The sequence below is a fragment of the Dreissena polymorpha genome, chromosome 16 (assembly GCF_020536995.1).
Source record: "Dreissena polymorpha isolate Duluth1 chromosome 16, UMN_Dpol_1.0, whole genome shotgun sequence".
NCBI lineage: Eukaryota > Metazoa > Mollusca > Bivalvia > Myida > Dreissenidae > Dreissena > Dreissena polymorpha.
The window spans coordinates 6,448,578-6,471,798 of record NC_068370.1 but is presented as its reverse complement, the minus strand read 5'-3'; the positions used below and the strand labels follow the sequence as shown (position 1 = coordinate 6,471,798).

The 23,221-nt window shown below is 33.9% G+C and overlaps 1 protein-coding gene across 2 annotated transcripts; it reads left to right on the top strand.

Annotated features, from left to right (window-relative positions):
- Positions 1–4,128: 4,128 nt before the first annotated feature.
- On the top strand, positions 4,129–16,965 carry LOC127861638 (src kinase-associated phosphoprotein 2-B-like). 2 transcript variants are annotated; one of them, XM_052400313.1, is made up of 9 exons: positions 4,129–4,232; positions 5,803–5,949; positions 6,541–6,624; positions 7,906–7,929; positions 10,129–10,212; positions 11,428–11,538; positions 14,315–14,415; positions 15,815–15,887; positions 16,194–16,965. In XM_052400313.1, exons 1-9 carry the CDS (start codon positions 4,199–4,201, stop codon positions 16,829–16,831), a joined length of 1,296 nt encoding a protein of 431 aa, XP_052256273.1. In that variant the 5' UTR covers positions 4,129–4,198; the 3' UTR covers positions 16,832–16,965. The 2 variants fall into 2 exon arrangements, with proteins under 2 accessions (XP_052256273.1, XP_052256274.1); XM_052400314.1 differs by lacking the exon at positions 7,906–7,929.
- The last annotated feature ends 6,256 nt before the right edge of the window (positions 16,966–23,221 follow it).

Sequence of the window (23,221 nt, the reverse complement as noted above, 5' to 3'; positions counted from 1 at the left end):
TATGTTGCATACAAACATCCTACATTTAATATGTTGCATACAAACATCCTACATTTAATATGCTGCATACAAACATCCTACATTTAATATGTTGCATACAAACATCCTACATTTAATATGTTGCATACAAACATCCTACATTTAATATGTTGCATACAAACATCCTACATTTAATATGCTGCATACAAACATCCTACATTTAATATGCTGCATACAAACATCCTACATTTAATATGCTGCATACAAACATCCTACATTTAATATGTTGCATACAAACATCCTACATTTAATATGCTGCATACAAACATCCTACATTTAATATGCTGCATACAAACATCCTACATTTAATATGTTGCATACAAACATCCTACATTTAATATGCTGCATACAAACATCCTACATTTAATATGTTGCATACAAACATCCTACATTTAATATGCTGCATACAAACATCCTACATTTAATATGTTGCATACAAACATCCTACATTTAATATGCTGCATACAAACATCCTACATTTAATATGTTGCATACAAACATCCTACATTTAATATGCTGCATACAAACATCCTATACTAATGTTCAGGGATTCCATTGTTATATCCTCTTGCAAATTTTGAAACCCAAGACAGAATCCGTATCCACAAATTTCCAGAGTAATGGCTAACACATTTTGTATGATTGATAATACTACAACTTGACCTTTAGCTATGCAAAATAATAGAAGGGTTACAAGGGATGAAAGAAAGACGCCTATCAATTTTGAGGTCAACAGGTCAATGCTATTTAACATGTGCTTAAGCTTTCTTAAATAAACATGATAATAGCTGAATGTTCTCTTTTTAGTTTTTATATGCTTATAAACAAAAAGGTATGAAAGCTTGCTGTTTGGTTATTTTGCTTATTTATTAGTGCATGCAGTATTTCTGAATGATTAACCCTTTGAATGCTGGGAAATTTGTTGTCTGCTGAAATGCTGAATTTCTAAAATTAGCATTTTCTTAGATTTTTTTCAAAGAATACTATCAGAATAGCAAACAGTTTGGATCCTGATGAGACGCCACGTTCTGTGGCGTCTCATCTGGATCCAAACTGTTTGCAAAGGCCTTCAAAATTCGGTTATAGCGCTGAAAGAGTTAAACATAAAGGCAGATATTCCATTATTGTCTGTTTACTCTTTTGCAACCAAAGCCATTGAACACTGGGTTGGTAATTCTGATATTTTCTTAACACATTGTGTACATGTAAGTACTTTTTGGTCAGTTTTCAAAGTCATGGCGTTATGTTGACAATGTTGACAATCAACAGTAACACATTTTCTGATTCTTCAAACACTGACTGTGGATTATATAGTGTGTAATTGGTAACAATATGGCTTATTGCCTACAAATACTTTGTCCTCAAATATTTTGTGTTGGGGAAATTATTACACTCTAATGTTGTTAAAAAGAATGAAAACTACGTGTATTGCAACGTATTCACAAACCTTATTGTCAGTTTGAAAATCTTTCTGGCTGGAAAATATAAAAAGATATGGGTACATATGCATTCCAGTTGTTGTAAATGTTTTGTTCTATAATTTATTACAACCTATGCTACGTGTCATATGTTTAGCTGATCTTTTATATATAAACTTTTTACATATTTTCTTGTTGCTTTGTCTTTTTAGCTAACCTGAGAACAATGTGCTCTTGGTGAGCTTTTGTGATCGCCTTTTGTCCTTCGTGCATTGTGTGGCGTCAACATTTTCCTCGTTAACACTCTAGAGGCCACATTTATTGTCTGATCTTCATAAAATTCGGTGAGAAGATATGTCTCAATGATATCTTGGACGAGTTCGTAAAATGGTTCCGTTTGGTTGAAAATCATGACCCCAAGGGGGCAGGGCATTTTTCCTTAAATGGCTTTAGTAAAACGTTGTTAACACTCTAGAAGCCACATTAATTTTTCGATCATCATGAAACTTGGTGAGAACATTTGTCCCAATGATATCTTGGTTGAGTTTGAAAATGATGCCGGTTGTTTGAAAAACATGGCTCCCAGCAGGCAGAGCATTTTTCCTTATATGGCTATATATGGCTATAGTTAAACCTTAAGAGCACTCTAGAGGCCACATTTATTGTCCGATTGTCATAAAACTTGGTCAGAAGATTTGCCCCAATGATGTCTTGTATGAGTTTGAAAATGGTTCCAGTTGGTTGAAAAACATAGCTGCCAGGGGGCGGGCATTTTCCTTATATGGCTATAGTTAAACCTTGTTAATACTCTAGAGGCCACATTTATTGTCCAATCTTCATGAAACTTGGTCAGAAGATTTCTTCAATTATATCTTGGACGACTTACAAAATGGTTCGGTATGGTTGAAAACATTGCGGCCAGAGGGCGGAGCATTTAACCTTATATGGCTATAGTAAAAACTTGTTAACACTCTATTAGTAACATTTATTGTCCAATCTTCATGAAACTTTCTCAGAACGCTTGTTCTAATGATATCTTGGACGAGTTCCAAAATGGTTCTGGTTTGTTGAAAACATGGCCGACAGGAGGTGGGCATCTTTTTGCCTTTCAGGCCCTCTTAATTTTTGGTTTATTTGAGTAAGAATATGTTTGATATAAAGCAAAGGTTTTATTAGGGGTCAAATTTTCAGGAACTGAAACTAGATTGACGTTAAAATATTAATTTTGAATTTATTTACTGAAGCATATAAAAGATGTTTTATTATATTTCCATAACTTTTTGTAAATCAGTTTAAAGTATATGAGCATAAAGTGCCACACCTGTTTATATTTGTGTATGTCAGTCGCTCAAAATTAATTTTAAATACAGACAGCAGCAACATAATGTGGTAGATATTGTCCCATATTTATATATAAAGCAAATGTTAGGAAATCTTACTTAATTGGAATAATTCATTTTGTTTCATAGCTTATCAATATTTATCTTTAAAGGCAATTTTTTCACACTGGCAAAATAAGAATTTAAACAAAATCGTCATAGGCTAATGGATAATTTGCAAAATACAGAGATTCATAATACACAGATATGTTCATAAGACAGAATTTTCCATTGGCGGGCAGTGGTAGCAAGAGGGCTTTTTGCTTCAAACAGTTGGGGGTTGGAACCTCAGCCGTGATAAATTTATTTCTCAAACTTTTTTCTTGTTAGTGTGCTTATATTCCAAATATAATTGTTTATACAAACATGAAATGCTATTTTGCAAAGATTCAAATTTCTGTGAATAAATCTCTTTGTTTTATCACTGATAAAGTGCAACATAAAAAAAAAAAAATTGCGTAGGAATAAAGGGGTATTCTATTTATGTAAACAGGGGTTTTCTGCTATGTAAAAAAGGCCGTAATACAGACACGATCCCAAAGCAAACAGACCCGATCCCAAACCGATTTTTTTTTATATATTTTTTTTTAGAACGAAGTGTCTTATGACTTAATATGATTATTAGACTCTATATCTAATTTTTTTAAACAACCTGCAAAAAATATACCCATAATTTATATGATTTTTATTCAAAATGGCAATATTTGTTGATAAAAAATCCCAATTTGATTCTTTTTGTCGATAAAAAATTCCCAAATTTGCTACTTTTATCGATTAAAAAAATCCCAATTTGATCAGACTCCTAATTTCCTAAATTGGCTGGAAAACCCCCTGGTAAAGGAAAAAGCATCTGAACTAAAAATACATGAACGTGTAACTTACAAAATGTTCATCAAGGGGATTGCTTTAACTTTAACATAAGAAAGAGATATGAAAACTGTATGTGCAATGTACAAATTGGGATGTGACCCAATTAACGTATATTGGTTTTAAGCTTTACAGTTACTGACAAGCGTATATTGGTTATAAGCTTTACAGTTACTGACAAGCAACTTGACACTAGGAAGGGTCCTGTACACACGCCCCTGTATAAAAGCAGATCATTTTGCTGGAGTTACAAAGTAGATGAAATGTAACCGTTTTGCGAATATTTTTCTACAAATAATTTACAAGACAAAATTGCTGTTAGAATGTATAAACGGTTTTGATTGGTCGAACGTCATCAACTCGACCAATTGGCAGAAGGAATCTAAAAACCACTAGGAAGTCTTCATAAAAAAGTTGAATAACTTCCTGGATGAAGGGGTACCGGGATGAAGCAGACAAGGAAGTTTTAATCATTTCGGTTTACTGACAGTGGATATGACTGACGAAAATTTGAAGCAACTTCTCTATGGTGGGTATCCACTGCTACAAATGATAAGCCAATTATAAATTATGAATTGTTTTACGAAATGAATTATGTATCATGATATGTTTACCCTTGAAATGAACTGAACGTAAACAGAATGACAAGGGTCATTTCTTCGTAAGTCACACAAGCGGAAAGTTTATATTTTAAACTGTGCAGTTGACTTGTCTAGTGAAATAAATAAAAATGACAGATATTGACATACACATTTCCCTAAAAAGAATAGAGTTTTGTAAGGAGAAAATCTACTGGTTCTGAAAATAAAGATGTCATTATAACTAAAGACCCATTTTGGAAAAACAACAATTGCCTTTAATTATTTAATCTGAATGGTTAAAAGTGAAAAGCCAGTCTGGGACTGGAACCCAGAATTTCCTGCTATCATACCCATTGCTCAATGGATTGAGCGCACCGGCAAGACCGGGCTGCTTGATTTCCCATCTAAGCACCAATCTGGCGTAAGTTTGATGCCATGACATTTTTCCATTCCAAGTTTAAATTCATCCTCAAATTTGAGAAACGGAACAGTGTATAACTTATCTAGACAAACCCATAAGCAGGTTCTAGGGAGAACTGCAAATGCCACTGTCCCATGTTTGGCGCCATTGTCGCCGTTTGTTGAAAAGCATGCAGCAAGCCTGGGATTGAGCTAATTGGGATGCTTACACTGCATTTCTCTCAAGTTTACTACCATGACTAAAACATTAATGTCTAACAAAGGTACATGTAATTGATTCCAAAAAGAAACTGTCATATCCAAACAAGCAAAGTGACACTCTTTTTTAGCTCTTGTGATTGCCTTTTTTATCTGTCGTGCCGCGTCAACTTTTGTCTTGTTAACACTCTAGGGGCCACATTTATTGTCCAATCTTCATGAAACTTTGTCAGAGATTTTTTTCCCAATAATATCTTGTATGAGTTTAAAAATGGTTTTGGTTCTTTGAAAAACATGGCCACCAGGGTGCAGGGCATTCCTTATATTGCTATGAAGTGAATTTTTTTGCCCAAAATTACAACCCCTTACCGGATGTTTTCCAATTCATTCTTCATGAAACTTGGTCAGAACATTTCTTATAATGATATCTATGACTGTACAGAACAGGTCAGTTCTTTTGTATCTGATTCTCAGGTGAGTGACTTTCCGACATTTCAGGCTAAAATTATGTACATACAGGGTATTGTTTTGTTATCCCCCGCAATAGGCGGAGGGATTTTGTTTTGGCGTTGTCTGTCCGTCCGTCTGTCCGGCACTTTCGTGTCCGAAACCATATCTTTGAAGTGCTTTGGCGGATTTCATTGAAACTTGGTATAAGTATATATATGGATAAGAGGATGATTCACGCCAAATAGCATTGTACACAATCTGTTAATAATGGAGTTATGGCCCTTTGTATCTTAAAAAATATGCTTTTTTTTAAATATGTCAAATATAACACTTTTGTGTCCAGAAGCATATTGGCGGGGGATATCAATTCAATGAATTTGCTTGTTTATTTATTATCTATCTGCATATTTTACACACACAAAAAATCAATTCTATTTAACTACATTTAAGAGGTTGAGAAGTTTCTAAATGAAACCCTTAAGAAGGAGAAGTTGGGCAAGAAGTCCCAGGAGCACAAGCAGATCATCCTTGACAAGCTGACCAAGCTGTATGAGGAGAACCCTAACTGGGTGCCAACACAGAACTCAGATGGCTCAGGTACAACTATTTATATCTTTCAGGCAAGTTTAATTAAGATAATTTAAGAGTTATCTTAAGAGAAAAAATAAGTAAATCAGTGCCGATTTTTTCCAAATCACTTTTTCAAATAAAACTTTCTTAAAATTTTCATATATGAATTCGTCACTTCTGTGACAAAATCTAGTTTTATCAGGAAAGTTGCGAAAAAATCTCAGTTGATGCTGGCATATAGACCAGATTTGTCAGGTCTGAATTGTGTTTGTCGGGCAAATTGTAGAAGGCCAAGGCTTGAAATTAACAGATTGGTACTTGCAAAAGTTTGCGAGTGACATTGTATTTAATTTTTATCAATAACTTAAAGAGGAAACAACATACATGAAAAGTAATGATCAGAATTGTAATATTGAATAATTCCTTTCATATTTTAATTACTAACGACTGTAAACGATGCAAAAATCAATAATGTAATATTGTGGTACGGTTACAGTAAGTTACAGCAATATTTTTTTGCTCTATTGAGAAAATAACAGTCACTTGCGCAACAGGAAAAATTACCCCCAACAATTAAGATATAACTTGTGGTGATACCAATGTATATGTCTGCTGTAGGGAAGGATGATGACTCCACAATGACAGGAGGCAGTAACAAGTCAGACGAAGGGGACACTAACTCCTACAGTGGATATATTGAAGGTCAGTCTATACTGACTGTTATACCACATAGTGCATCCATGAACACATAGTGCAGGGTTGCAATGCATTAATTTTAACAACGCATTTAAAAGAAGCTTTAACATCTTATTATAATTTTTTCACTTAGTCTCAAATACTTTTTTTTATTTAACAGCATGAAAATTATAAATGAAAATTCAACATGGCAGAGTAATGATTCGACATGTTCCCTGCTCAACTGTTGGCCAGTGCCCATTAACACAATTCTGAGGAAAGCTTGCTAATAATTATATTTATTAACTTTTTGTTATTAAACTTTTACAAATTTATTATAAATACTTGTAAAACGAACTATAAATATTCATTTGGGCTATACAACTCCACATTGGTCATTTTCCAAAGCCAAAGGACTATAGTCTAAAAGTTTTTGACTAACTGCCCAAGATAATTATAGTTAGTGTGCTTTTACAGTCATGAATTCTATTTTTATTGTTTAAAGTCAAATTGTTTGTCCAATATTCATGAAGCTTTGTGAATACATTTGCCCTAACAGTATCTCGGCAGAGTTAAAAAATGGCTCCAGTCCATTGAAAACCATAGCAGCCTGGTGAGTGGGGCAGTTTGCCTTACACAGCTATAGTGAAACATTTTTTACACTCTGGAAGTTACATTTTTTGTCCAAAAATGATGTAACTCGCTTAGAACATTTATTCTAATGATACTTCAGCCGAATAAGAAAAATGGATATGGTCTGTTAAAAAACATGGCTGCCAGGGGGCGGTGTAGTTTTAACTTATGTTGCTGCACATGTATAGTGAAACCTTGTAAACTGTAGAATTCACATTTTTAGTTAAATCTTCATTAAACCTGTTCATGAAATTTATTTTCATTTTATCTCAGCTGAAATTGAAAATGATTAAGGTCCATGGCTGCTAGGTTTGGCAGTTTTCATGGCTATGATTTAAGTTAAATTTTGTTAACATTCTAGAAGTCACATTTTTATTACAATGTTCATTAAAATTAGTCAGAAAATATGTTCTCATGATATCTGAACTTTTTTGGAAATGGTTCTGGTTTCTTTAAAAAGAAAAACATTGCCACTGGGGGGGCAGTGCAGTTTTCCTATTATGGCTATAGTGAAACCTTGGTAAAACTCTAAAAGTAATTTTTTATCCAATTTAAATACACTGCAAGCCTTGTTTTTTATTATTCCCCAATAAATAAGGGCTTCGTGAAAATCAGTAAACTTGCCTATGTGAAATTTGGTTATTAAGTTTTTTATATTTATTTCTCATATGTTAGGGAAGCGGGAAACTGAAACCAACCGTAGGTACCTGCTACAGTGCTAGTATATTAATAAACACAGTTGTACACAGGGATCATATTATTTTCAGTTTGGCTGGTGAAAAAGACCTGTTAACACCTGCATTCATCTGTTTATTTTCCAGTCACTAAAAATCTTGATAATCCACAGATTAATTAAACATGATGTGTATTATGGCCTCATCGCACTGTAGGTGTGAATTTTGGTTTATCAGTGACACGTGAATGACCAGTTGTGTCCTTATTGATGGATATTTGGAGTAGTTTTGTTGTTATTTGTCATGCATTCGTTTTTTGCACTGTTCATGTACTTCTCATTCATTTAAAATCTCCCTACCTGTCAGTCAAACTCATATCAAAATATTGACCAGAATCATGCAAAATATTGTGTAATATTGTGTAATCTTTTAGCATATACAGTACTTTGGTGTAAGCTTGTTGATATTAAAAATTTATTGAAAATGATGATAAAGACAATGTGTAGTTTATTTAAAAATGCAACAACAAAAAATAGGGCTTGCAATATTGTTTTTTTATACACAAGTGCATATTTCGGATACACATACAATAGCATTTTATTAAACCTAATTATATTTCATATATCTTCATTATTGTGTAGTAATGTTAGATAATCAACATATTGAAATTTAAGAATGTTTGAGATGCTAAATTTCCAGAGGATTATAGTAAACCATAAAAATTCTTATCTGTATCCAGGCACTTTTCTCAAATATGCAATTTTAATATAAACAGGTACCGGTATTTGATTCGCAGACCTAAGAGCTGATTGAAAATCTAAAATGATATGATCCCTGGTTTGTACATGCAAGGTTTATTTGTAATGGCATTGCCTGTTTCCTCAAGTCCCATTCATGTTTGGAAACCACTTGATATGCTTTAACAATCTTGATTATATTTTATCGTATGTGATAGAGGTTGTAGCAAACATATAGTTTTCACATAATACTTGGTGTATGGTGTTTAATAGTAACCAATCTATGTGTGGAATAATTGTATGTTGAATTAACAGCACCCTTATACATATTATGAAGTGAACATCCTTTATTGTAAACAGATATTTTTTTCAAAATATATCCATAGAACAATCTTAAATTAATTAAATTTTAAGCAAAAGCTCTCACTTTTATATGAAACAATATGTTTTTAAATTGTGCAAGCATTCCAAATAATCTTGTTTAATGTGCATGTATACTTTAAGATACGTGTTGTATCTTCCGCCATCTGCCGTAACATTGGCTCTAAAATCAAAGTGCTTCCACCTACAACTTTGAAACTTCATATGTAGATGCACCTTGATGAGTTCTACACACCACACCCGTTTTTGGGTCACTAGGTCAAAGGTCAAGGCCACTGTGACCTCTAAAAAAAAAAGAAAAAATTCTGACAAGCTTTCATTTATTCAAAACTGCACCTGCAGCCGAGCGTTGGCGCCTGTTATGCGGTGCTCTTGTTATATTTTTTTTCTGAACTTATACCGTAGACTCATGATAAGCATTTGCCAGACATTATGCATGACCTATGAATTTTACCAGAAATTGTATAGCCTTCTCTTTAATGAAAAAAATATTATTTGCTTCATTGTCTATTTGACTATTATTCCTGAAATTGTCATGTGATTTATACCCATATGTTGATCATAACATTAAAGGTTGTTGGCAGTTAATTATGTTGGCTTGTGTAGATTGCTTGCATTTCCATGCATTTGCTTCATCCCTTAAACCAGTGTCTAAGGTGTCATGAAGGAGAATACTTGTACTTGTTCTGAACAATTCAACTTTGCATTAAAACATTCTCAATAAAGTTTACAATGTGTCATATTTTATTTAAACTTTTGTTACAGTAACTTTTTTTTTAAATAGATTGAGTTGTGCTCAATGTTTTACTAAAATTTAATTCTGATGAATCAGTTTTACCAAATGTCAGTCAAAACCGAACAACTGCAGTGCCTTCAGCACTTTAATAGTATTACTATAATGCGTGAACATAATTCAATCCACTTTTGTATATTAACAGTATTTCTGATTAACCTGTGCAGTTGACACAGGCTTATTGGGGATGACACTTTCTGCCCAAAATGTTTTATGTTCAGAAGAGCTTTCCTTTAAACATAAAATTCCATAAAGACAGATAGTGTCGTTCCTATCTGGGACAAAACTTTACGCATCTCATTTTTTCTTGCAGTGGGTATTGGCCTGATTGCAGCGGGGGACATCAAGGAACCCCTAGTTGCCGGTTTCCTAGACAAAAAACAGAAGAAAGGGACTGGTACGTGTTCAGCAGTTTTTGAGTTCTTTCTGAATTGCATACCTCTCAGTCTGTCATTTGAAAGATTGATCTACAAATGTTATTGATAAATGTAAATGTTTCATCTATTTTTGTATGAAATGTCTTGCGTTTATGACTTACCATAACTTATCTTTATTTGTTAATTTTTATGTCCCCCACTATAGTAGTGGGGGACATATTGTTTTTGCCCTGTCTGTTGGTCTGTTGGTTGGTTGGTTGGTTTGCGCCAACTTTAACATTTTGCAATAACTTTTGCTATATTGGATATAGCAACTTGATATTTGGCATGCATGTGTATCTCATGGAGCTGCACATTTTGAGTGGTGAAAGGTCAAGGTCAAGGTCATCCTTCAAGGTCAGAGGTCAAATATATGTGGCCAAAATCGCTCATTTTATGAATACTTTTGCAATATTGAAGATAGCAACTTGATATTTGGTATGCATGTGTATCTCATGGAGCTGCACATTTTGAGTGGTGAAAGGTCAAGGTCAAGATCATCCTTCAAGGTCAGAGGTCAAATATATGTGGCCCAAATCGCTTATTTTATGAATACTTTTGCAATATTGAAGATAGCAACTTGATATTTGGCATGCATGTGTAACTTATGAAGCTGCACATTTTGAGTGGTGAAAGGTCAAGGTCAAGGTCATCCTTCAAGGTCAGAGGTCAAATATATGTGGCCCAAATCACTTATTTTATGAATACTTTTGCAATATTGAAGATAGCAACTTGATATTTGGCATGCATGTGTATCTCATGGAGCTGCACATTTTGAGTGGTGAAAGGTCAAGGTCATCCTTCTAGGTCAAATATATGGGTCAAAATTGCTCATGTAATGTTACTTCTGCAATATTGAAGCTAGCAATTTTATATTTGACATGCATGTGTATCTCATGGAGCTGCACATTTTGAGTGGTGAAGGGTCACGGTCAAGGTCATCCTTCAAGGTCAGACGTCATATGGGGGACATTGTGTTTCACAAACACATCTTGTTTTTAATTTCTATTGTTTGGCTATTTTATTCATATGTGTTCTTTTTGTTAAAATGTTTTAAACTATATCTTGCTATTTTTCATGTTAAATCATATTCAAAAAGGGTGGATTTCAAATGTATAAATCAATACACATTTTTCACTTATTAAAGATTTAATTAGTACTTTAAGTATAAAAGTGCTATTTCTTGATATAAACAGGTCTTTTTGGCCCGAAGTTACAAACACGGTATTGCGTGATAAGCGGTGGTGTGTTCTATTACTACGAGAAACAGACGGACAAGAAACAGTGTGGGGCCTTCAAGCTGGATGGTATATAGAGTTTGTATTTATGACTAGTGAACTCTCCCATCCTTCTAAATTGGATCAATTTATTTCCAAAATTAGGGATGTCTAGTATATTTTTATGAAGGGCATATAATGATTGGACTGTCCGTCCGTCTGTTCGTCCATTTGTCCGTCAAACTTTGCGTTTAGGTTTTGAAAAATACTCATAACTTGTCCCTTGAGCTATAACCTTCATATTTGGCATGCATTAGTGCTGCACCGAATCCAAAATTTCAATCGGATCCGAATTCAAATCCAAAAGCTCGGATATCGAATATCGGTTCGAATCCTAATTTGAAAGTAAAAATACGCAAAATAAATTATAATTTATATTGTTATAACCAAAATTATGTTTTGAAACACCAGAACGTATATATGTCTTATGAGAAAAGTAATCAACTTTTATTATTATTATAAACTTTACAGCTACTAATATTTATACTACTTTAGCAGCATTGGTAGATGCAGCTGCAGCCGCAACAGCAGTAGTGGAAGCAGAAATAACAACATCAAAAACAAAAACAAATACTAAGTAGATGACAAAATTGACCTACTTTGTTTGGAAAAAAATATATACCCTGGTCCAGATTCCGCAAATTTCTCAAAATCGCACATACACAAAATAGTGTAAGCATTTTAACGACAAACATTAATAATAATGTCTCATATTAAACACATCTATGTCAGTCAGATATAATATGAATTACGCTGTATTTTAACAAGCAAAAAACGCATCACACGCAATCGGCAATAAGTATCAATGAAATACTTCGTAACAACCACTTATAAGCCAGAACTAGTATGCTGATAAAACCCAAAATGCTTCCACACCGAGGATTTTAATTGTTTAGGTGCATCATGAATTTTCTTCTGCGCCATTTTGCACCATCAAAAACGAAAGTAGACTGTGTAGTACCATGTTTTTGTCGAAAAAGTAGCGATAATTGTGACAAACTACATACCAGTCAGCCTTTCAAACAGAAAGAAACAATTTAACGAAACGTATTAGGGCGAAAGAAACAATTAACACAAACGAAAGGTTAAACTTGAATAAGATCAGGATTTGAAACCGATTTTACCAATCACGGTTAGATCCGCGAATCCTCGTTTGGATCCGCGAATCTCGGATATTTCGGATATTCGGTGCAGCCCTAGTATGCATGTGTATATACGCACACAAATTTTGACTCCTGTGACCTTGACCTTGAACTTGAGGTCTGCGTTTAGGTTTCAAAATCTGTGTTTAGGTTTCAAAAAATGCTCATAACTTCTATGTCCCTTGAGATATAACCTACATATTTGGTATGCATATGTTTATAGACAAGGCCTTTCAATACGCACACAAATTGTTACCCCTGTGACCTTGACCTTGAACTTAAGGTCCGCGTTTAGGTTTCGAAATTTGCGTTTAGGTTTTGAAAAATGCTCATTATTTCTATGTTCCTTGAGATATAACCTTCATATTTGGCATGCATGTGTATATGGACAAGGCCTTTCCATACGCACAATTTTTTTTACCCCTGTGACCTTGACCTTGAACTTAGGGCCCGCGTTTAGGTTTCGAACTCTGCATTTAGGTTTTGACAAATGCTCATAACTTTTATATCGCTTCAGATGTATCCTTCATATTTGGCATGCATGTGTATATGGACAAGGCCTTTCCATACGCCACAAATTTTTACCCCTTTGACCTTGACCTTGAACTTTGGGTCCACGTTGAGGTTTCGAAATCTGTGTTTAGGTTTCGAAAAATGCTCATAACTTCTATGTAGCTTCAGATGTAACCTTCATATTTGGTATGCACGTGTATAGGTTTAAAAAAATGCTCATAACTTCTATGTCCCTTGAGATATAACCTTCATATTTGTAATGCACGTGTATATGGACAAGGCCTTTCCATACGCACACAAATTTTGACACCTTTGACCTTGACCTTGAACTTAAGGTTCGGCTTTAGGTTTCGAAATTTGTGTTTAGGTTTCGAAAAAATGCTCATAACTTCTATCAAAGCATTTTTCGGGGGCATATGTCATCCTATTGAGACAGCTCTTGTTATCAATATTAAGAATATTTCTTAAAGAAATCCTTTAAGCAAACAGTGCAGACCCAGATGAGACGCTGCATCATGCGGTGTCTCATCTTGGTCTACTCTCTTTGCCAAGGCCTTTTTTCTAGACGCTGGGCATAAATGGGTAAACATTTCCCTTTCAGAAATGAAGTGAAAATGGCTTCATGCAACCAGCATAAAACCAGAACAGCCTGCAAGTAACTTGCAGTCAGTTCAGGTGTTATGCAGTTTTCTGCTGGTCAGTTTGTACAGGGTTGAAAATGAAGTCTCTAAAACTACAATCTATTTGGAAAGGTCTTAAATCAAATTTGTATTTTCTATGTGATTACAAACGAGTCAAAATGCAAATCTGGGCGGTAAAGGGTTAATCAGTCAGGGTCTCTTATATGACCTGTTGTAACGCCCAAATTTTCACTGCATTAGAATATAATTATGTAGAATGTCAAGAAATGTAATCTTATTGGCACTAAATCAATACACAATTAAAGATTGTGCTGTGATGTGGTTTTGCATCTTTGAAAGATATGCCTTATCATTTTTTTCTTTTATATTTAATAACAAATGGTTTACATTTTTGAAAATTATTAGTAATCAATGACTTGATAGGTTTGTACTGAACTTTGGACATTTCATTGTATAGATTTACAGTTAATAAAGATTCCAACCTTCAGATGTTCGCAATGGTATTTGTAGGTTACAAATTCCGGAACAATCCAGAAATTTCCACCAAGAAGAATCTAAAGGAATTGTGTTTTGAAGTGTATCACTCTGATGAAAACAAACGACTGTACCAGGTTTGTGTCTCCTGTTCCAAAGAAGAATATCAGATCTTGTATTATCCGAAAATGAAAGTTGTAATTGTAAAAAAAATTACTAAACTTTTACCAGATCTGGCCTACAATTGATTTTTGTTATGACAAAATTGAAAATATCAAAATCACATATAAATGTTTTACAAACACAATGCACAGATAGTGCTTTTACGCATACTTCTAAACATTGACATGTTACATTAAAATGATTTCTAAATGATAAAACTGACAATATCAAGATTATAGAAGTATTACATTAACAATACATTTTTTATGAAAAATACAGGATATTGATTACATAGTTTCATTAATGAATGTGTGTATATTTATACAGAATGATAAAAGAAAAAACTCATATAGCTGCTCAAATGGATACCCAAAAAAGGACTTGATTTACATATCTTCAATTATATGAGCCGCGTTCTGAGAAAACTGGGCATAATGCATGTGCGTAAAGTGTCGTCCCAGATTAGCCTGTGCAGTCTGCACAGGCTCGGCTCGACTGCACAGGCTAATCAGGGACGACACTTTCTGCTGTTATTGTATTTTTAGTTTCAAGGAAGTCCCTCCTTACCGAAAATCAAGTTTAGGTGGAAAGTGTCGTCCCTGATTAGCCTGTGCAAACTGCACAGGCTAATCTGGGACGGCACTTTAAGAACATGCATTAAGCCCAGTTTTCTCAGAACAAGGCTCATATATTATTTAATAAAAACTCAACCTGACCCAATCCAGAGGTCCTCAGTATTTATAATGTTGACCTACTGACATGACCAGACCTGCTGAAGATAATATTTGGAGTTTGTTTGCATCCAGAGTATATTTAAAGGGGCCTTTTCACAGATTTTGGCAAGTATTGAAGCTTGTCATTAAATGCTTTATATTGATAAATTTAAACATTGGATCTAAAAATCTCCAGTAAAAAAACAAGAACACATTTTAAAAAAGGAAGAAAAAGTAACCCGTAATTGGGCTTGAACCACTGACCCCTGGAGTCCTGGAGTAAAAAGCTCCTGCTTAGACCACTCAACCAACCATGCTCATGCTATAAGCGGATGCATTTTTTTACTTATATAAGCAATCCTCATAGTTTCCCAACAAATAACGACAACAACAGAACTTTCCAAATTATTCAATCGTTTCCCGTTGCAACGCTGTATAATTTTAAGTTTTTCAAATCGTCAAAAGATGCATATAATGGATATTTTAGAGCATAGTGAATGTTCAGTATTACTATTTCCTCACAATTATCATAACTAAAATCAAAATTTGCGAATCTGAAACTTTTTTTAATTTTGTCAATTTACCAAAACGTGAAAAAGCTCCTTTATGCCAGGCAACTCATGTCCTATTATTAGAACTACATGTGAATTGTATTCTCCAGTTCATTACCAAGACTAAGCCTGAGTACGAACAGTGGGAAATGTTCATCAGCAGTCAAGGTCAACCATTGATAGGTAAGCAAATGATCATGTACAATTTGAAATTTGTTGGCAAATCAACAGAAATAATTTTAATTTCAAAGAAAAACAGATTTAAAAAAAAGCATGTACATGTAATTGGTTTTATGTGAAAATGGATCCTTATGTTTATTATCATTATCTAAAGGTTTCATTATAGTATGGCAAAGTTTTGTTAGACAATTTTGCCAAAAATGAACCTTTTATTAATAATTTTATCCCTGTAGCATGGTGTCATACACGTAAATATTTTTTCAAGACGCTTAAGGACATTGAGGAATTGTTATATAACCTTCTTTGCAGAGGAGGACATGTATGAAGAAGTGGGCAATGAATTGAAGGAAAAGGTGCTTAGTGACAAGCCACTACCCAGTGGCCCAGAAGAAGACTATGTTGATGATGTCTCAGTCATCACTCCACCTGGCCCCAGTGAGCCCAGTGAAGACTATGAGGAGCCCGAGGCGCCCAGTCGCCCCCCACCCCCTCCCATCTCAACCCTCAAGCATGCCCCTCCCATCTCTACCCCCAAGCATCTCCCACCACTTCCACCGCCCCCAGAGCCTGAACTCATCCAAGAGGACATTTATGATGACACGGTCAGCCCCCAGACGGTCAGCCCCCAGCCTGCGCCGCCACCTGTCCCTCCACCAATTATTAGGAAAGCACCACCCCAGCGTGTGCTGCCAGAGTGCCCCCCACAGAAGGTGAAGATCAATGTCAAAGTCACGTGCAACCCCAAGGAGGATTTTGAGAATCTCTACTACGGGAAATGGGACTGCAATGCAGATAACAAAAATGAGCTGAGTTTTAAGCGTGGAGATATGGTTTATGTCATTAGTCGGCAGTTCGATGAAAAGGCCTGGTGGATCTGCGAATGCCATGGCAAGTATGGACTGGTGCCAAAATCCTTCCTTTTACCTGCCTATACTTCTGTTGATTAACAGGTTTGGAAGCAATTTACAGACCAACACTTTTTGTATACCGATAGTATATTGACCAATTTTTAAAAGACCTTTTTGAAAAAATAAGAAATAATTATAAAATAAGGGATAGCCAAATGTTTAGTGTAAAGTTTTTAATAATTATTTATTATATGATATATATTTTAAACAGAAATGTTTTAAGATTTTATCCCAAGCACTTTTGCGTTAAAGTGTTCACAGTTTATTTTAGCCCCCTTAACAAAGTAAAGGTGGGCAAACTGGGATCACCATGTATGTCTATCTACTTAATGTAGGAACACCTTGGTCCAGAGGCATTATCCTACACTTTTTAACACTCAACATTCAAACTAGCAGGGATGATTACTTATGATGTAAACTTGTGCACGTGATATTTTTGTCACATGGTTGAAATTACCAAATATATGCCCCTTTTTTAACTTAAGACATTGTTACATATTATGGCATCGTGGGGAAGGGGGTTTTGGCAGTATTCTTCATAATTATTGTGACTTACATGTATTCGTGTGAATTCAGGAAGATGGGAGTTTGAATAACATTATATGCTGTTTTACTTAAATATTTCCTCAACAAGAACTGATGAACATGTGATAAGGTCCTTTTAGAATCTCATTTTGCAAATCATTTGTATTGTATTAAAAAAGCCTTTTATGTATGGCCCATTATTCCCTTAAGGGGGGCACATACTAGTAGTAATCTGATCGTAGGTCCTTCATCCGCCCCTTTGTCCCACTTCTTGTTCAGGAGTATTAAAAGGATTTTAAAAAAACTTCATTTAATTATGGAGGGCAACAATCGAAAATGCGGAGCACAAGAACCATAACTCTTTGGCAGTTACAGAGTATTTTCCTTTTATTTGTGCAAAGCCCAACTCCCTTAAGATTAAAGGTATTTAAATAAAACTTTTTATACATTGATAGAGGATGTTAAGAGGAACAATTCTACGACCAGTATTTTTTGAGTTATTACTCTTAGCTTAATTTGTGTATTGTCCTTTTTTGCATAGAGCATAATGTATAAAGAAATAAAGGGATTCAAATGGAACTTAAAATTATGATAAGGGCATTAAGGGGAAGTGCAGATTAAAAAAACGTACATATATCTTCAGTATTACAGAATTATTGTGTTTGGTCATTTTTCTTTAGCGCAAAATAACTATCTTTGTATCGAAGAGATTTAAATGAAACTTGATAAATTCATAGAGGAAATTGAGACATCATGTACTGATTGAAGTCTTCTGGAAGAGGTACAGAGCATAATAGTAATAATAAAACCACATTTATGAAGCGCCCTTTTCATACAGTATTGTGCGTTCAAAGGCGCTTTACAATAAAAGAACAATAATTATAGTCAATATTTAAAACAAATATGCAAATATATGTGATCCACTTAGATTCCTGCTTATCTCGAAACCAAAATAAGCAAAATACGAACAATGAATTCTAAGAAGTAAATAAAACTGACATTGACTATCCTATATACAATAAGGGTTTCTTTGTACAAAAGTGGTAAAATGGTTTGATGTTAAAAATAATATGTGTAACACAACAATGTTTATACATTTATTTATGGAGTATTCACCTTTTGTTTTACTTTTTGTGCTTTTTAAAATTATTTTTGTAAGTATTAAATTGATTATAATGAAAATTCATATATTATAGAGTACATTGAGAGTTTTGCTCCGATGGATAAATCAAATGTGAAGATCAAGGTCACACTTTTGGATCAAAATTATACTTTGGGGTATACGGTACTTACAGTGACCACTTGTTATCTGTTATATTTCCAGATTTTATATTTTTGCCTATTAATGTATTTTATTTTTGTTACCTTTATAACATTTGCCTTTGTTAATCTAGCTATGCATTTAAAAACACTTATCAGGTATTTCCTGATTTTGACGAGCTTCATTTATTATTTTATTATCAAATGGTACAATGTATAAAATATTGAACTAGTACCATATGAAACCACAAACTGTGTAATAATTTATAAATGTACGTGTATGTTCAGGAGTAACCCAATGGATAATGCACAGATATAAACATTATATCGATCATAAGTTCATGCATTTTTAAAGCAAACTAAATTTTACCAAACAAGTTAGTAGATGAAAAACATGTTAACCTCCTACATGTACTTCATAAAGAACAGTAAAAACAGAATTCCTGTTAAGATAGCATTTTTTTGTACCAAATGTTTTTGGTTTTCTCGTTTAATTAAAACTACTTATTATTATATGGTTATTAATTGTGTACCTTTTTTGCTGTTCGAGCATAATGATATTGTGATAAACTGAAGAAACAACATAACAATAATTTAAAATATGTGTATAGTAGCAAAAATAATGTTTTAGTAGTATGTTAATTTTGCAAATAATCCTATCAGGCTGCTGTGATGTTCATAGGATTAGCTGCAAATTCGTAAAATGAAATACAAATAGGTGGTTTTTCTGTTCCCAGAGTGTCAAGTTTGCTCTGCACCATACTTGTTCTATTCATACCATACTATTTTTTAACCGGAGAGTATTTTTGTATTCTTTTGGTTAAGCCTACAAATTTACAACATGTACTTTTTTTATTAAACAGTTCAAAATGGCAGCATTAAATTGTTTAGTAATGTTTTAAATGCAAATGTTATTTTTGCTCTAATTGCTCTGAATCACATGTTGCATATATTTTTTCATTTTTTTTTCTCCTTGGCTACTGTTGCTGATTATGTAAGAGTCAAAAGAATTGGCTGCATGGAAAAAATTGAAATAATGTGAATTTTACAAAAATGACAAAGTTTCAAATATTACTGCTCCATTCAAACTACACTGTGACTTTATTGGGCTGAAAATCCTGTCTAAGATTGTTTTCCATAGGCTTCCAGTTATTTTAGTTTACAGATGTGCAGAACTTGCTACTCTGACTTAAGTTTTTCATTCATGAGTGGCAGTAGAAACTACATATTTTCACATCAGTTTTTGCCTGTAAAAAACGAAAAAATTTTATAAGTTAAATAAAGTATGTTTATGTCCCCCAGTCTATACTGGGGGACATATTGTTTTTGCCCTGTCTGTTTGCCTGTTCTTTTGTTTGTTGGTTTGTTTGCGTAAAACTTTAACATTTGCCATAACTTTTGCAATATTGAAGATAGCAACTTGATATTTGGCATGCATGTGTATCTCATGGAGTTGCACATTTTGAGTGGTGAAAGGTCAAGGCCATCCTTCAAGGTCAAAGGTCAAATATATGGGGGGACATAGTGTTTCACAAACACATCTTGTTGATTTTTTTTTTAATTCTGCAATTATAAATAAAAATCATTTTATTGTTAAAAAAATGAAAATGCAACTGGCAATTTAACGTAAATCAGCTCCTATAATATGCTAAATATTGAATCTAAAGATGGCCATGGCAAATTTCATTTTCTTTACCTTTTAGGCGACCAATCAGAGCCTTGATTTCTTGGTCCAGAATTTTAGGAAAACCTTTTGAAATGTGTCTTAATTGTGGTGACCTATGTTTTCATAACTGTGCTGTGGGATCAAACAGCCAGAGTGCAGAAATATCCTTTCACGTATCCTTTCAGTTAATGAAAAAACAGTATCTTTATGTTGCCAAAATTTTGCTCATAATATCATTATAATTATTGTCTTAACCCTAGTTATATCAATTTATTACATAATATTTTATTTTTCCTGTGTTTTAATATCGTAGCCTGTATTGTTTTATTGCTAAAGTTTTTAACAGCATTTTTATTTATATCACACATTTTTAGATTATAAATCCTTTAATTAATGCTGCATAAAAGTATCAATCACTCTTATTTTTATCAATTGTTTGTATATTTATATGTTTTGTACGTCATTGAATATAATTATATAAATAGGCGTTTCATCAAATTAGCAAGTTTCATGTTTTCATAACAGGTTCCTTGATTATATAAAATGTGTATGTCATGCCAGTAAAGTCAATATGCATTAATTAGTGTCAACATATTATATGTGATTTCTGATATTTGTAGCCTGTAGGTTCCCTGTTTATGCATGTAATGCCAATAATGTAGGTTATTAAATGGTGCTCTGCTTACTTTATATATGCAATCCCTCGTAGTTTCACACAATATAACGACTACAACAGAACTTGCCAAATTATTCAATCGTTTCACGTTGTAAGGCTTTATAATTTTCAGGTTTTCAAATCGTCAAAAGTTGCATATAAGGATATTTAAGAGCATGGATAATATGCAGTATTGCTGCTTCCTCACAAATATCATAACTGAAACGAACATTTGCGAATCTGAAACATTTTTTTTTATTTTTGTCATTTTACCAAAACGTGAAAAGGCCCATTTAATTCTCCGTAGTGTATCTTTGCACACATTCACACGCCTTACACTTGACAAAGGATAATACTCGCCCAGGGAAAGACAACGTTGAACATCTAAGTATAATCTATGCACAAATTGCCAAAACAATCATGTCAATTATTTACAAATAGATATTGCACAATTCATGGTTAATGCTAATATATCTCCAAATAGACATGTCATATCTGTTGCTTCTGCTCCGAAGTGCGTTGTATAACTCTTTCATACGCCTTAAACTTGGCAAGACAACGTTGCATAATTTAGAAGAATTTATACACATATTAAGCCCGTTTACGTCCTTGTCATGTAGTTCCAAATAGATATTTCACATTCCGTACTATCGCAAAATGCAAGTTTTAATAGAGATGGCATATGTGCTTTTAATGTTGCTTATGATAAGAAATGATTTTTTTAATCAATCACACGCTTAATGTATGTCCTATACACCCTGGTCATCTAATTCCAAATAGATTTTGAACATTCCGTGTTATTGAAAAATATAACTCAATTTAGATACTACACGTGCATTGTTTTTACTCCAAGCTGTGTTGTGTGAGTTATTAACACGCCTTTAACTTTACAATGGTAAATAATCGCTAAGAGAAAGGCACCGTTGAACATCTAAGCAAAATGTGTACACATATATAGTACTTACACCCTGGTCATGTTGTTCCAAGTAGATTTTGAACATTGCGCGCTTTCGAAAAATATAACACCAAAAAGATGTTGCACATATTCCTTTAATGCCCGGTAGTGTATTGTTGAACTCATTCACATGCCCTAGACTTGACATTTGATTATACCCGCTCGGGGACAGACAACGTTGCGCGTTTGAGTATAATTTATACACATATATTGCCATAAACCCTGGTCAATTATTTAAAAAAAGATAGTGCATGATTCATGGTTTCGGTACGTATATCTCAAAATAGACATGGCACATGTGTTGTTCCTGCTCTGAAGTGCATTGTATAGCTCCTTCACACACCTTAAACTAAGCAAAGGTTGATTGTCACTCAAAGAAAGACAACGTTGCATATCTCAGTAGAATTTATTCACATATATATAGCCCATACATCCTTGTCATATAATTCAAAATAGATATTTCACATTATGTACTATCGAAAAAATCAAGTCCAAACAGACATAGCACATGTGATGTTTATGTTCAGAAATGAAATATTTACTTAATCACACGCCTAATATATGCTCGATACACCCTGGGCATGTAATTCCCTAGATTTTGCACATTCCGTGCTATCGGAAAATAGAACTCCAAATAGATACTACACGTGCGTTGTTTTTGCTCCGAGGTGTGCTGTATGAGTTATTAACACGCCTTTTACTTTACAATGGTAAAGTATCGCTAAGAGAAGGAAATCGTTGCACATCTAAGCAAAATGTTTACACATATATAGTCTTTACACATTGGTCATAGAATTCCAACTAGATATTGCACATTGCGCGCTATCGAAAAGTGTAACACCAAAAAGATGTTGCACATATTCTGTTAATGCCCCGTAGTGTATTGTTGCACTCATTCACATGCCTCAGACTTGACAATGGATTATTCCCGCTCGGGGACAGACAACGTTGCGCGTTTGAGTATAATTTATATACATATATTGCCATAAATCCTGGTCAATTATTTCCAAAGAGATAGTGCACGATTCATGGTTTCGGTACGTATATCTCAAAATAGACATGGCACATGTGTTGTTTCTGCTCTGAAGTGCATTTCATAGCTCCTTCACACACATTAAACTTGGCAAATGTTGTTTTTTCGCTGAAAGAAAGACAACGTTGCATATCTCAGTAGAATTTATTCACATATGTATTGTGCGCTATCAAAAAATATAACACCACATATTTGGTTTATGCTCCGTAGAGTATCGTTGCACTCATTCACACGCTTTATACAACGACAACGGATGATACTCGCTCAGAAAAAAACGTTGAACGTCTGAGTATAATTTATATACATATATTTTATATTTTTACAAATCCGCTAAC

Coding starts and splice junctions, on each gene's coding strand:
- LOC127861638 (XM_052400313.1), top strand. CDS start 4,199: ATGACTGACGAAAATTTGAAGCAACTTCTCTATG. Junction 7,930..10,128: donor GCGGGAAACTGAAACCAACC/GTAGGTACCTGC, acceptor TTTTTCTTGCAG/TGGGTATTGGCCTGATTGCA. Junction 11,539..14,314: donor TGGGGCCTTCAAGCTGGATG/GTATATAGAGTT, acceptor TGGTATTTGTAG/GTTACAAATTCCGGAACAAT.